Source organism: Epinephelus lanceolatus, chromosome 10 (assembly GCF_041903045.1).
Source record: "Epinephelus lanceolatus isolate andai-2023 chromosome 10, ASM4190304v1, whole genome shotgun sequence".
In the NCBI taxonomy this organism is placed as follows: domain Eukaryota; kingdom Metazoa; phylum Chordata; class Actinopteri; order Perciformes; family Serranidae; genus Epinephelus; species Epinephelus lanceolatus.
In genome coordinates, this window is record NC_135743.1 from 22,437,430 (window position 1) to 22,453,342 (window position 15,913).

The window sequence follows — 15,913 nt, forward strand, 5'->3', positions numbered from 1 at the left end:
AGAGCAGATGGGCCAGCTCCAGCAGGTTTCTATAGAAGAGGGCAGCGGCGCTCCCTTCATGGGGTCCAAGCTGAAACCACTGGCCATGAACAGATGTGACTCTCTCACCCTGAGTGTTTGTTTTCCTCTATCTATTTATCTGTGTGGTGTGTGTGCCTGTGCGTGTGTGTGTGTATGTGTGTGTATGTGCAGGTCAGGTAATGACAGCGGGGATAGCTGAGATACTGAACGGCTACTCTTTGAAGGCAGTGCTGAGACAGGTTCCAGGAGAGAAACACACTCGAGCTGCTGAGGACTCCCACGACGACAGCTACCTTGGTAACATTTACAAAACAAACTCTGACAAAAGTTTTGATCGAAATCGTAATCATTAGGGGTATAAAACACCAGTTTCATCATATTATGATATTATATCAATTCTTTGGACAACGATTCGATATTTGCTGATATCACAAAGTCTGCCCGGATACTATTTTGATTCAATGCAATTCAGGGGACTGTGATCGATATGAGACGATATCATAAGCCCACTGAACACAAGTGGTTTTAGAAGAAGCTGCCTCCCCTTTCTTTTTTGCTTTTGGCTATAAAAGATAAAAACAACGCATGAATAATGGTAAATAGTTGTAACCAGTTATTTTTTAACTCAAATCAAACTCATTATCTTTTTCCTAAAAATTCAGGGCTATCTGGCTTAACGCCCTAAAGACAAGCTTCTCCCAACAACCATCAAACATGGATTAACAACAAGATCCGTTAAGAAAAGTATAAAATTTGGCTTAATAATCACTGTTACAGTTCATAGACAAAACAATTGCTTTATGCTTGCCACCCATTATTAGCTTAAGCACTTTAACATTGCATAAATTAGCCTTGCAGCTAGCGGAATTTTCCTCTACTCATAGCTTGACAAAAAACATGTATTATTTACACTTTTTAGTACTTTAAGTCACTGCATCTCCTGACACAACAGCATGGTTGAATTTCAGCCTGCATGCCCCTTTTTTGAGCCTGACATTGTTGAAAAAGAGCAGCCAATGTTGCGGAAGCGTAAAATTAGCAGAGCTAGATGCCTGTCCGGGCAGGTATGTTGTGTTTCTGCCAAGTATTTTATCTCACAACAGCATTGTTTCAGATGGCATGTGCTTTGTCTGTTGACCAGTATCTTCTTTAGTATCCAAAATATTTCCACACTTCTGATTCCAGAGTAAATAGCGTTATCCTCATCGTCTTTTTCCTCGCTGTTTGTCATTATCTGTCTGGCAGTGTTTGACGGTGACACACAGTCTCCAAATATGGGTGCATAAGATGATGATATGGATCAGAGTTTTCATTTTGCATTGATAATATTGGATCATTGATCACTGACTCGATACACGGATCAAGATCGATGCGTTGTTATACCCCTTGTAATCATACATTAGATCACACCTATCTCATACAGTTTGCAGAGCATTGCACACAGAGTTAATTTCACCCATATGTCATCATGTGCAAACGATTTCTCTCTAGGTTACTCTGTGGCAGTGGGAGAGTTTACTGGAGACTCTGAACAAGGTGAGAAAGCCAACAATTCATTACAACTAACCACACGCAGCACCAGAGGAGTCGCACATCAGCAGGCACCCTGCGACACGCTCTTTATGCTCTCTCGGCTAGACACCAGGACCACTGTGAGGGGTGTTACAGGGTGAGGGATAGGGAGCGGACAGCTGGGCGACAGTGTCTTGGTCTGAACTCAGGCAGTAATGAGAGCTGTCTCTATGTGTCTGGGTCGCGACCCTGAGGGGACAGGACTTCGGGAACCGCTGATAAAGGGATTTCCTCTCCTCCATTTTGACTGATTAGAATGATTAGTGGCAGTCTCCGCAGACCTCTTCAGGTCTAGAGTGAGTCCAGAATCTCCTCTTGTCTTGAAATATTAGGTGGAAAGAGCAACCAGCACGCATGTAACAGTTACAGCATCATTTTATTAAAAGACAGTGCAGGTGGGGAGAAGTAAGTGAGTGAGTGAGTGAGTTCATCTTTGTTGAGGCCAAAGTAAATGTTTAAAACTTATGATTAATGTTCAAATCGTTTTATTTTTCTTGGTTTCACTTATATACACGCTCTGGTGTCTTGCCAGCAGCGTGGCATTTTGATTCACATTTCTGTGCGAGCTTCACATCCTGCTGACGTTCATTCCCATGCCATCAGTTTGTCAGCAGCACGAATGAAACACAAGTAATTCAACAAAAAGCTCTGCTCTTTTATTAAAGAAAATGAGAGAAATAAAAAATGTATCCAACCACAGTCACGCTCAGTACACTCATTTTTAAGCTTTTTTTATTGCTTCTCTTCAGACAGTGTCACCACACACTTACTCTTCTTCAGCTCTGTCACACGCAGAGGACCCTCCTCCCCCACTGCCACTTCAGCTTCCCATTCATAATTTCCTGTGTATCAGAGCCTCTTTGCAAATCGCCATTAGTGGGATCTTTACGGGACAAACTTGCATTTACATACCCCCATACCAACCCCGCAAAGGCCCTGAACCCCCTCCGGCATAACACATGTCAGAGAGTCTTAAAGTGAGCCTTAAGAGGTTACACATGCCTGTTGATGTGTTGTGTTGTGGTACAAAGCTTGTTGTGGTCTTGTTCCCCAAACCCTTCTTCAGACTGGAGAACTGGTCGTAACTGGGAGTTCTGAGTGAAGATGGAGCTGGGAAGTCCGGGTTTATAGGCTCGTGGTTGAGCCTTTTGGGTAGAGCTGGAAGGCAGGAAGGGGGGGACCCTGTCTTCTCTCTCTCTGGGTGGGTCCCTCAGATCATCCCTATAAGTCCACAGCACCACACTCATCAATCAATACACAAGCACCCAATCACTCAGTGCGTTCTCAGCAACACTTGGTCCTTCTGACAGGGTGGGCTGGGTAGGGGATTTAAGGGCCTTTGAGCAAACTTCTGTCGAGCCTTTTCTTTCTTTGTAAATCTATTTCACACGTACACACGGGCTAATTTAAGACTGTCTTTGTTTTTATGTTTGTCAGAGCTGATAGCCGGAGTCCCAAGAGGAGCGCAGAACTTTGGATATGTGAGTATTAAACCACAAGCAAATCTAGAAAGACAAAAAAATTAAAATAGACTTTGTTTGGTCATTCAGCAGCAACAAAATTGGAGACAAATTAAAGAAATGATTAATGCAGATGTGCGCTACAGGTCACAACTGTTCACTGAATGGTTTGATGAAAATTATGTGACTCATATTCCAACCTCTGCACCTCTCAGCTCTTACCTCTCTCGTAACAGTTAACGCAAATTCAGTCAATTCCTGTGAATTCTGTATGGCCTTGTGTCTAATCATCGCAACCTTTCTGCAAATTTAACCAATCAACTTATTTTCCTGTAGTGACTTTCACCAGTCATAGCAGTCCCCCGCATGACATCACCAAACTAACTTCCTTGTTTTGGGTTGTGAAGATGCAGATATGTGCAACATTAGCATCTCACATTTGCCAACAAAAATTACTACTGAAGATCACGCAAGGCAATTTTCACTTGCTCTTGCAATTTTGTTGCAAAAAAAAGTATCGCGATTTTTTTTAGCTGCCATGAAATCAGGCATTTTAGGCCGCAACGATCCCAAAAAAAAGGCTCACGAAATCCTGGAGGGGCTGATATGCTATGGTCTTTGCAGTCATGAGATCCCAAACTAGTCAAAAACCAACAGCAGATTTAGGTCTATTCAACAGCACTCCCCATCAACATTATTTAAACATCAAATCAGGGAATATATTTTGGAAGGATGGTGTTTATCTTATGGAGTTATCTAAGTATGCCGAAGACCTTTGAAGCTGTTTTGGTGGTTTATGGTGACACTTTATGTCTTCTGTATTCTGTGTCAGACTTCTGTTTCCCGCTACCATCTGTAAGCCGTATATATACCTGACATTTCTTGAATAATGTATGTATGAAAGTTTATGTTCTGAGTGAGATAAGAAGTGCAGTGTAGGCTTTTTTGTGCAGACACGCACGCAATTAAGTCTTCTAGATTTATCTGTGTGTAGTGTTTCTAACAGGATTACAGCTTTACTGTACACATGAATACATGCTTTTACACAGCTATGAAAAATACTGTATGTGCGTCTTTGTAAACTTAAGTGTGTCTTGTGTTCTCTTATGGGAACATGTCCCCGGGGCTGACAGTGTCAATCCTCCTTAATAACACACAGCTTCCGCTGCATGTGGAGGGCGGTGACCCCACCTAACCCCACTAACCCTTCTCCACACACACACGACCCCTAACCCTAACCTGCAGTGCAACCGCAGGACTCGCACACACGCCGCAACAGTGTGTTTTATGTCTGGACATTGTAGCTGGTGCGAGAGTGCTCCTTCCTGTACAGACAGTGAACTGTGAGTGTCATAGAGGAGGGGGCCTGCAGCTTACAGTGGGGGGAGAGTTATACGGGAAGGCAGGTAGGCCATGTTAGGGGCTGGGCACTGTCAGCTCTGATCAGGTTACTTCTGTGACCAATCTGACAACTCAAAGTGCATGAAAGTTAACACTCAAGTTAGTGATTCAATATTTGTGTTTACACATCCTCATCTGTCTGTGTTCATAAGTCTGTCCCCATTTAGTATGTCTTTGAGACATCTGTGATTGGGTCAACGTGTATCCTCCTGCATGTGTGTGCGCTTGTGCATGTGTGTGTACATGGAGCCCTCGGCTGTCTCCATGTGGTTGTTATTTTAGGTCTTATGAAGGAATTCTCAGCCTCCCCCCTCCGTCTCTCCCCACGACCGGGGTTAGGATGGGGGGAAGGAGAGAAAGATGAGGGGGGAAATGGTAAAGGCACAAAGATGATGTTGGTGGGGGAGGGCAGGGAAAAGAAAAAGGGGTTTCAGTAGAATAAAAGCTTTTTTGTGCGGTTTCTGACTTGTTTCCTGCATTCTTCATGTGAATGTTTGTCAGACGGCTTGGCCGTGTTTGTTCCGGGAGCGCTACAAGGACAAAGCCTGGTGTTTTATTAGTCATGCCAAATTTTATCTGACAGTCTGTCTGCTTGTTTTAGGTGGCGATGATCAACTCCACCAATCTGACCTTCATCCAGAACTTCACAGGGGAACAGGTAGAGCATCGTCCCAGTCACACATACTGCAGGGCTGCTTATAAACTGCTGCACCCTGAGCAGCTGATATGGATTTTCTGCCATGTTTGAATGTGGATGAAAATGAAAGTAGATGAAAATCATGTAACCATATTTACAATCAAAAACACTGACATTCCTTTCTTGCCCGTGTCTCAGATGGCCTCCTATTTTGGCTACTCAGTTGCTGTCACTGACCTGAATGGAGATGGGTAAGAAGTAATTTCCATGTCACTCCAGACACATACTCTCCACTGTCTTTTGTAGTATTAAAACTGCAGCTTATGTTCTCAGGACTGACGATGTGCTGGTTGGAGCGCCCCTCTACATGGAGAGAGAGATGGAGAGCAAACCCAGAGAGGTGGGGAGAGTGTACCTGTACCTGCAGACAGCCCCGCTCACTTTCTCCAAACCTTTCGCCCTCACCGGCACGCACCTCTTCGGGCGCTTCGGCACAGCTATAGCACCCCTGGGAGACGTCAACCAGGATGGATACAATGGTATGTTGAGAGGATGAAAGGCAGAAAGAGGGGGAGAAGAAAGGGAAAGACAAGATAAAAAGGAAATTGAACCAGATGAAATTCATCTGAGAAACATAAATATACAAGATGAGAGAGACAACAAAAAGGAAAAAGAGAAGGAGATTAAAAAATTAAACGAAAGTATTATGTATATATTTGTGTGCCTGCATGACCCTCTTCCCCTTGTACTTGTCTGCCCATGTGCGGCTGGTGTTTCCAGGTAAACTCAATGACAAATCTTTTTCGGTGTTTCCCGTGCCTCGTGGACTGTTTTGTCTCTGACTGAGGAAATCCTATCAGATGCTGCTGCTAGAGAAAAACTTTAAGCTCTTCAGCCAATCAGGAAGTGCGGTGATGAAAGGTTGTCTGCGTGAACTTGTTTCCTCCTGTGATGATCAGGGATAAGGCCATGTGTGTGTAAGTATGTGTTGGGAGTTATTTTTAACTCACCAGATGTGCCCTGAGATAAAATCATCTGGGAGTTTCTGTCCTGCAGCCCAGAGTTCATTCCTCTTCAATGTGTTTGTTTTATCTTCACATTGATTGGACAAGGACATATGTGCACACACACACAAACTGTGCAGTCTGCAGCCCAAATGCTCCACGAAACTGTTTCTGCTATTTTAAAAATGAATGGACCGATGCACATCTGGCCCTCGTATGACATCAATCACACTGATTTATTTTTAATTTATTCATGGACAGCAAGCGTTAATGTGCGTCCCACCCCTTTAAACACTTTAACCATAAGATCAATACACACTGGATCAATACTGAAGCTTTCTCTGGCCTGAAACATAAATCACATCAGGCTGTCTGTCACCATCTCCGAGGGGTGGTGATGTGGCCTGAGAGGAGATGGAGCCTCTCTGCCAGCTGCAGTGACATGCAGGGAGAAGACTTGTTGAGAGTTAATCTAATGAGTGCATGTCCATGTCTGTGCATGATTTCATTATTCGGCATCACATTATGGCGTCGCCATGGAAACATCGTGATCAGGGTTCTCGGCAGCATGTCAAACTTGTGCATTCAAGTACACCTGTGCCCTCGTGTGTGTCTGTGCATAATCACTGACAGATCCCTTTTATGTCTGCGATGGCATCGAGCCGCTTCCTCCTCCCATCACAGAGACTTCATCACTCCATTTCCAGAATTCTTCATAAAAGCAGAACCATACCCATGTCCTGTACTCTTCATCGCCTCATGAATGTCAGCTGTAGAGAGACATCTTACAATTTAGCTAATTCAATTTGCCATGTGGCTCTTATTGTTTTTAATTTTTTATCAAACAGCACTGGGCGTCTGTCACCATTGCTCCCAGAGTGTAAGCCTGTTTCTGTCTGTGAGTAACAATCCCCTGTAGTTTTGGTCTCAGTGATCACAGTGGGTGTTCTGCTATTTTGCTGTGGATGTCTGCATTGTGTGGGATATTGTTGAGCAATGCCCATGAGCAACTTTCACATTATTTGAAGACTTTTTTTTAAGTAAGATGGTTTTTTTTTTTTTTATATACAGCTATTCAGTTATGTACACATACCCACACATAGACATAAGGACTCGCGCACACACAGGCTCATATATACACTTGCATACACACATGGTTGCATTTATCCTCTCTACCCCACAATCTGCTTCATGTGGAACTAGTTGTTTAGGCTAAAAGAGAGGGGGTCCAGAGACAAACAGGATGTCTAGAGGTGTTTTGACAGTTACAGAACTGAGGGATGCTTTTATGCAAGATGTGTGGACATTAAGAGGTTAAATAGTAAACAACAAAATCTGTTTGTATGGTAAAAGAATGTATGGCTTTTCATATCAGGACAGGTGCTTGCAGTATGTTTATTGTTATATCTCTGTTTTCATGTTTGTCTATGCCATGTTCTTACTATTAGCATTGGGGTCTTCCATAAAACATTGTTTTTGGGCAAAGTTTGAAAACTTTAAAGGGGTTTTAAATAGGGATGCACGGAAATGAAAATTTGCGGCCGAAGCCGAATAATATTCAACGCTTGGCCGAATACCGAGTAACGAATACCGAATGCCGTTTTTTAGTCTTTCATTAGTTTTTGCAGATGAACCCCCTCCAGATTAGTGTTGTCACGGTACCAAAATTGGGACCCACGGTACAATACCAGTGAAAGTATCACAGTTCTGAATAGTATCAGGATACCACAGCAAAAAATGAGGCAGATGTGCCTTTTGTCATTTATAAAGAGATAAATCACTTTTCTATAATACATCAATGATATTTCAATGAAATAAATTACTTACTGACTTATTCATACTTCAAAAACAGCATCAATAAGTGATTAACAAAATCAAAATAAAATAAAATAAATAAATTAAATAAAAATCAACCAGCCACCCTCCTCCCCTGATAGTCCCTCCATAAGTAAAGAACAGTCCCTTCATAAGTAAAGAACAGTCCCTTCATAAGTAAAGAACAGTCCCTTCATAAGTAATGAACAGTCCCTAAAGTGCGGTGAGGTTTGTGGACCATTACCTGACACAAAGAGAGAAATGTGAATGGCTCGTTTCTCCTCTGATACGCCACATACTGTGTGCCGCCATGGCTCGGCTGTTCAGGTACTTTTGGGCAGTCATGACAACAAGTTATTCACCTGGAGCCAGACTTCTCCGGCCGTTATCATGCGCCGCCGTATTTGACAGGAATACGTACGTATTCCTGTCTGTGTCTGTGACCCCCGTTCAACCCACAACCGGCAAGATTCGCCATTTCATTTCTGCTGCTGGTTGAAATCTGTACTCACACAGCGTGCTGAATGATATATTTTGCCCACACAAAACTATTTTTAGTCGCAAATGCAAGTGCGGTGATGGACGGAGTAAAATATTGCCACACTGCCGACATTTTACTCCGTCCGTCACCGCACACTGTTTGATTGCGTTATCAAAACACGCCGCTATTATTCGGCCTTACTTTTCACTTATTCCACCAAATACCGAATGTGTGTTTTTTTTGCAATATTCGGCCAAATATATTCAGTTACCAAATATTAGGTGCATCCCTAGTTTCAAAGTTTTTGTTTAACATTTTTGGAAATACACTTATTAGGGGTGGTGGAAAGAATCAAGTCTTAGATGTATTGCAAAGCAGGCGTAGATGATTTGGCATCGATTCACAAATGACAGTAGCCGATTATCTGAATTTTTGTTGATAATATGATGTTACCAGACACATATCTATCCAGCAAGTTTTATTTTATTTTCTTACCCTAGGATGGCAAAGGCTTAAACCACTCTACTCTGCATTACTCTGCTAACCGCAACCAATATCACTCCTCACCAATGAAGGCAACAAGTTCTAGCTAATTAGCAGGAGAGTAGAGCGGCCCCAAGGGGCGCCACTCAGCCTTGTTTCCTATTATTTCCAGTGGCTACTCATAGTATTGAATCCAAAAAATTCCCTGCGGCCCAAAAAGCATTTTCCTCATTGCCCACCATTGTAACAAACATCTGTAAAACTGCTGACAGGACCCTTCAAACTGCAAACAAGGTTAATTATGACTCTTCCTATTATGAATTTTTGATCTAAGGAGGTTTTATATTTGTAAAGGTTTCATTGAGCTGAGAAAAGTTATTTAAAAATCTCTGATGTCTATGAGCTGAGAACCCACAAGCAAGCCAGCAAGAGAAACACTACTGCACGTACAGTTATAGAGTGTCCTGGGGATGAGTCCGAAAACTTGGAAATGAGCTAGCATTTTTGGACTCCCGGTTGGCTCGTCTCAGAGTAAATGTTTTTTTAAAGGTGTTTTCGATTAGATGCCTGAAATAAGGTCTGTGGTTAACACAAGCTTAACATGTATTGTTCTAGGACATAAAATACGTCAGAAAAAAATAAATAAGTAAAATCAAGTAAAAAAATCCCATAGGCTTTTTTTTAACACGGGAGCCAGGTTGACGCTAAAGCCCGTACATACTCCACGAGAACAGAGAACTTTGTTCTTTTTCTCGAGGTGGCAAGAACAAGAACAATGTTCGTTCTGGCACGGGACATTTCATACTTCACGAGAAACTCAATTGCAGAACTCCTGGGAAGTCCTCATAGGCCTCTCCCACTGTCCGCATTGACCACGCCCACTTTGAATTTCTGGCCAATCACACAATAGTTCTCGGACACCACACAAGAAAAAAGTTCTGCCCAGATGATGTGTTGAGAACAAGCTGCAAGAACTCCCAAACCAGGGCAGCAAGAAAAGAATGACGTCATTCTTTTCTTGCTGCCCTGTGAGAGAGAACAACTTTGTCTGTTTTTGCGGAGTATGTAAAGGCCTTTACTGTGCCATTGAAGTATAGAAAAATGTCACCCCTGGAGCATTCTGGTCAGTGCGGTACATAACCCAGAAGTAAACCTGCAAGCTAGAAGCCTTTTTGGCGTATGCGCTAGGCATGCAGTTTCACTGGGCTGAACAGGCTGCACCATCCTGGAGTCAGACTTTTAGCTTAACGTTAGCTTAAATACTGCAGCAGGGGAACAGTTAGCCTGGGTCTGTATAAGGTTGGAGACAACCCAGCACCTCTGATGCTCACCAATTAACATCTTATATCTTGTTTGTTTAATTTGTGCTCAAATGATTGTGGGTATATTAGCATGCTAACGGCTAAGCAGAGCCTCACAGAGCTGTTAATTTTGGCTGTACAGTTTTGCTAGCCTTCATTTCTGTTTGTTAACCTGTTTCCCATGCAGACCGCATTAGTAAGTAACCAAGAATCAGAGCAATGACCTAGAAAAGAAGGCTAGATGCGAGACAAGATTAAAAGATGAGTAAAACAAATGGAGATTAATGAAAAGAGGTAAATGACCAAGCTGACATAGTCCCTCAGTGCAGGTAAAGGAAGGTCAAGCTCTTTACCATCTCTCTTTCCTTCTACCTGTATGCTTTCCTCTGCCTCTGTCTCGGAGGGGCCTTAACCCTGCTGATGTCTAAACCATGCGTGTGTGTGTCACCCCTTAGACGTGGCAGTGGGCTGTCCATTCGGGGGCGAGGAACGTGGAGGCAGGGTATTGATCTTTAATGGTAACAGAGACGTATCCACGCAAGGCCTGACGCTGAGCCAAGAGCTGAAAGCAGCCGGGACCCCCAGTGGCAGCTTGCCTGGATATGGATTCACTCTTAGAGGAGGCCAAGACCTGGACAACAATCAGTATCCTGGTAAATACTCACACTCAACAGGTCGATCCTTCTCCGCTGAACTCCCCATGTTCTAATCAAAATTCTTTCTGAGACTTGCATTCCTTCACTTTTCCACTTTCCTTCCAGCTCCTCTCATTACAGCCTCCCTCCTCTTCATTCTTGACCTCCACATTTCATGCCCCTCCTCGTACTCCTCCACTACCATCCCCATGTTTTCCTGTATTGCTTTCCTCCTCTTCTCTGGTAAAGTCATCAGTCAGAAGAAGGGGGTATAGGGATGAGTGCCAATGAACTGCTGCCGCATCCATTCTTTAGGGATTTACAGTGCTCAAGAAGGGGAGAAAACATAAGATTGAAAGAAAGAAAGAAGGATAATAATACATTATCCGCATGTTCAGTCTGCCAGACATTCAAGCCTTGGCCCATATCCCTAAAAGTGTGAGCAGACAATGCAGCATTTAATCAAATTACATGTAGGCAACACAATACTTTATGTGCCACCTACTTACTTTACCAGACACCTCCACCTTCTAACTTCACAAAACCCATTAGAAAGCTTGCAGCAATCATAACAGACCTGAAAAGAAGAGCATTTTTTATATGAGCGTGAAGCTGTTTATATACAAGAGTTTTCAGTACTGAAAAAAAAATCCATTTGAAACAAAGCAGGTCTGTAAAACCACTGTTTTACTACCTCATTTTCTCCCTAATTTAGAGCCACTCTGCTCTCAGCATTACTCTGGCTTTGTGCTACCACAGATTATACTGAAAAGGAGAATTTGTTTAGTTTTACCTTTTCTTTTCTTTGCTCCCACTCCTGTTCCCCCCTTTTTCCTTTTCATTCTGCTGTAATAACAGATTTCTTCATTCCACAAACAGGATATCAAGAGAAATACACACACAGGAGTGCACACAAGTTCACATGTGTGGCTTGTGATCAGTTTCACTGGCGGCTGTGAAGTGTGTGTTGAGTGTGTGCCAGGCTCCAGGTCAAAGCTACAGACCCTTTGTAGACCCACTGCAAATCAGACATCCCCGAATTAAAAACATTGAATGTTAAATACACACACACAGGGGTTACAGGTTGAAACTTGGAGGAGGAAGTGGAACAGAAACTCATGGGTGGCACAGCTTTCAGCCAACACACACACACGCCATATAAACATGCACACACACGAACGTGCAGTGCTTTTGTCGTCTGTCATTAGAGAGCTGGCTGGCGGAAGTGAAGCACACACACGCACATGGAGTGTCGTTAGCAGGGTAGTAAAGTCACACTGTTCAAAGGAGCCAGGGATGTTTGATCAGTATTATGAGAGGACTGCACAGGCGTCTGGGAGGCCTGCTAAAGCCACCATATGCTCCCATCACTGTTAAATGTCATTGCAGGAGCAGAGAGAGAAGGAAGGATGATGATTAAGCGCCACTTTTAGCTTTAATGGATTGTTTCTAAGATTATGTCATATATTTGTGTTTTTATTTGATAGCTTACTTGTTAGGGAATGAAAGATGGAAGAGGCAAAATATGAGAAAGTATGCAGATCAGGAACAAAAATGACACCTGCACGTAAGCTTTACTGCACAGAATTAAGCTTCATTACACTACAGGCAAATTTGGTTGGGAGAATGAAGCAGCAGTCGAGTTTGGCTATAAGCTGAAGGCTGGAGTAGAGGTTAGGGTCAGCTGTGTATCAGCAGGAGGTCAGAATGCCTCGGGCTACATTTCAGGTTCAGCTGAGGAGGTCAAAAGTCAAAAACTGACAATGTTTTACCTGTCAATCACACTGACTTTCTGAGAGAGTTACAGACACAGAGACATGTTGGGATCGGTGATTTGGATGTATTTTGTGGCGAGGGGTCATTAGGTGGGTCATTAGGTTGGCAAGTAGGTGTAGAATTAATTACCTGGCTCCATGTCTACTCATAAATGTAGTGGCCATCTTTCTTTATATTTATGTAGCTGACGCTTTAATCTAAAATGATGTACAATAAGTGCATTCAACCATTTAGGGCCCAAGATCAAGCTGCTAAGTGAGCACTCCTCGCATCCACGCTGCTCTCAGGTACAGGCAGCTGCAGACCCAAACCCAGGGTGTTACCTCTCTCAGTGACAGCTTACCAGCTCCAAATCGTAACCAATAAACATTCTGGCTTATTAACATTAATTTAGCTATTGTTATTAGCTTGTAACTAGCTTCTAGCAGTCTGGCTCACTCCGCTGAAGGAAGGATAGCGAGGCGTTTGAATGCCATTCACCAACAATAGCTTTATTGCAGTCCTCACAACAAAACAATAAACTTGGCCTTCTCATGAGGTTAAGATGTAGCCCTGAGCTTATTGAGACATTTAATTCCACTGCTATCATCACTTGTTTCCGCATGCTGTCTTCACCATGACAACCCAAGAGAGAGCTGCTTCTCCACTACACACACACTTAACCCACAAGGTCATTGCCCTTATAGGGAAAAGGATGAGCCGCTAACACCAGGGTGAGTCTGAGTGAGATGGAGGCAGTTGCCTGGAGGAAGAGAGGCTTTGCACAGTCAGGTCTCCGAGATAACTTTATCTTCTGCCCAATACTTAGAAATGGTGACTATACAACTCGAAGCAACTTGATACGATATAGCCTCTGGCTTTTGTTTGACATCTAGTGTTGGTAATAATGTAGTTGCATATATTTCCATTCTACAGTTAGCGTAGTTAGCCTGCATTAGCTCAGAGAGCTAACTTTGCTTATTTACTCTATGACGCGAACATCGCTGTCTCCCTGAACATCCCACTGGCCATTCAAACTCTCAAACTGGAAAAAAAGTCACATTTTCATATTGAACACCCAAATTCAATTCAACTGACATAATTCTGAGACAGGTACAGCCCTATAACCATGTGGGTACCACCCCAAAAACTGCAGTTCAAAAAGTCTTTTAGCAATTTTTTTGGAAGTCTCTTGTCTCCTCCATATGAAAGTTATATGCCCCAAACGTACCTTTCAACAAAGCCTGCCACTTTAGTCAATCACAGAACCCTCCCTAATTTGGAACAGCCATTTTCCCCTGCCTGCAGTGTGAAAGATGTGCTGTTCAGTACAAAAATCTATGTTGAATATATGCATTATAGCTGGCAATTTACCGAATAGCCCTAACATCCCACACATGCATCCAAGAATTAAGAAGTCCTCCATTTCTCTCTTAAAGCCACCTCCTTTTCCACTGAGCACCATTGACCTTTGGCATTTCATCATGGAGGCCAGTCCCCTGCAGCCAAACAGGCAGTCAGGGCAGGCAGCCAGTGACAGCTTGACAGTCTGTCTAAACTCTGGATGGAGGTTGTGTTTTCACAGCCCAGGACAGACACCATCAGCTAAAGCAGCTCAGTTACAGGCTATACCTGCACCTAGACATGCCGTGAATGAGTGGAGTGTATACTAGAGTGTACACACTGATGTGTCAGCCCATTTGTGTGTGGGTATGGTTTGCTGTGTCTCTATACGCACACACACTAACCTCAAATCAACAGTGGCAGGCAAGCTTTCCCGTGTGTAAGGAAATGGGATTGACATGAAAAGGAAAGTGGGCCGTTATTTGATTTAGCCCTCGGTGCAGCCATGCGCACACTCACACTCTCACACACACTTAACCCCGAAGGTGCCCTGTCCACAAATCAGTTTCATGTCATGCAGTGGTTTTGAGAGCAAACAAAAGAGTGAGGATAAGGAGTACAGACAACCACTGTATCAAAAACACACAGCTAAGGCAGGAGTGGAGTTGGATTTCCAGGTTACACAACTCCAACAGCAGGATGGATAGAGGAATTTGGACTGGGACTGAGGTGGTCCCTCTCTGTCTCTCTCCCTCTGCTGAAAACACACCTTGCTTTTGATGACTTTCACAGATTGCGGTTTAAAGGCCAAGTGCACTATCCTCTGCTCTGCCCTCCCTTTTCTTTCTATCATCCCCCCCCCCCTCCTCCTCCTGCATTCTTTTTTCCCCCTTTTCCGTACCTCTCCAACTGCCCCAAAAAGTTGAGGTCCTTTCTGGGCTTTTCGATACAGTACACACTCACAGAGCCACACACTCACATAGCGACATAGCACACACCCCTGGGGAAGAGGGACAGGGCCTAAATGTTTAATGTTGTGGTTTCAGGGGGACTCAGAGACTGCAGCCAAAGGCAGAAACAGATGTGCCTCTCTCAGATTCAATTAGTGCCTTTCTTCTTAAATACGCAGGAGAGGAAAGACACAGCAAATGACAAGCAAAGAGTACAAGAGTACACTTCCACCAGTGTAGTCCAATACTGCCTGCAGCAGGTTACCATAGCATTACTGCTTCTAGGTAGTTGTGACTCAAATATTAATATTTTTTGCAGTTTTATTGCATTGTAAACTAAATAAATTCTAGTTTTTGGATCATTTTTAGGGCCTTCTTCACATTATTTATCATTTTATATGCCAAACAATTTATCAACCATAAAAAAATGTATAATTGCAAGTTAATTTATAATGAAAAAAATCATAAGCTGCAGCCCCAGTCGCCTCTCATCAGGCAGCATGAGTTTATTCCATCTTTCTCAGGATCACACAGCTCAGTTTTGCTGCATCTGGCAGTAGTGGCTTGTATCCATTAAGTGCCTCTCTTCAGTTTCACATTGTTTTAATCAGCACTTGTATGTGTGCATGTCTGTGTCTATGTGTGTGTATGCATGTGTGTGTGTATGTGCGGCTTTCATTGGTATGTGTCCCCTAACCGCAGCCATTAAATACAAGGCTCTATTTTAAACTCATGAGAGCCAATTAAAAAGTGTGTGTTCGTCACAAAAGCCATGAAAACAAATAAAAATCACATATAGATGAGATCTGTTGCTGCTTACAATTAGGAGCTGTTGGGAAATGTTGTTGCCTAGCGAAATGTGATTGGAGCGATGTGAACTTGCTAATGGCACTGGAATGCAGCGCGGGGTCCCTGTCTCACAGCGAGCGCACACACAGACATATGGACACACACAGACATGCACAGTGAACTTGCAAACATTAGCGCATGTTGTGTTTATGAATTGAGTCTGGGCCATGTGTGAAAGGAGAAGTATGGTGATATCAGCATGTCA

The 15,913-nt window shown here is 43.2% G+C and overlaps 1 protein-coding gene across 1 annotated transcript in view; it reads left to right on the forward strand.

Moving 5' to 3' along the window:
- Nucleotides 1-15,913, forward strand: part of itga8 (integrin, alpha 8) — a 58,778-nt gene that overhangs the window by 12,674 nt on the left and 30,191 nt on the right. Inside the window, exons 7-13 of the mRNA XM_033641553.2 lie at nt 193-318; nt 1,513-1,557; nt 3,031-3,074; nt 5,056-5,112; nt 5,290-5,342; nt 5,425-5,630; nt 10,631-10,828. Of these exons, the coding sequence (XP_033497444.1) occupies nt 193-318; nt 1,513-1,557; nt 3,031-3,074; nt 5,056-5,112; nt 5,290-5,342; nt 5,425-5,630; nt 10,631-10,828 (729 nt within the window). The remainder of the gene's footprint in view (nt 1-192; nt 319-1,512; nt 1,558-3,030; nt 3,075-5,055; nt 5,113-5,289; nt 5,343-5,424; nt 5,631-10,630; nt 10,829-15,913) is intronic.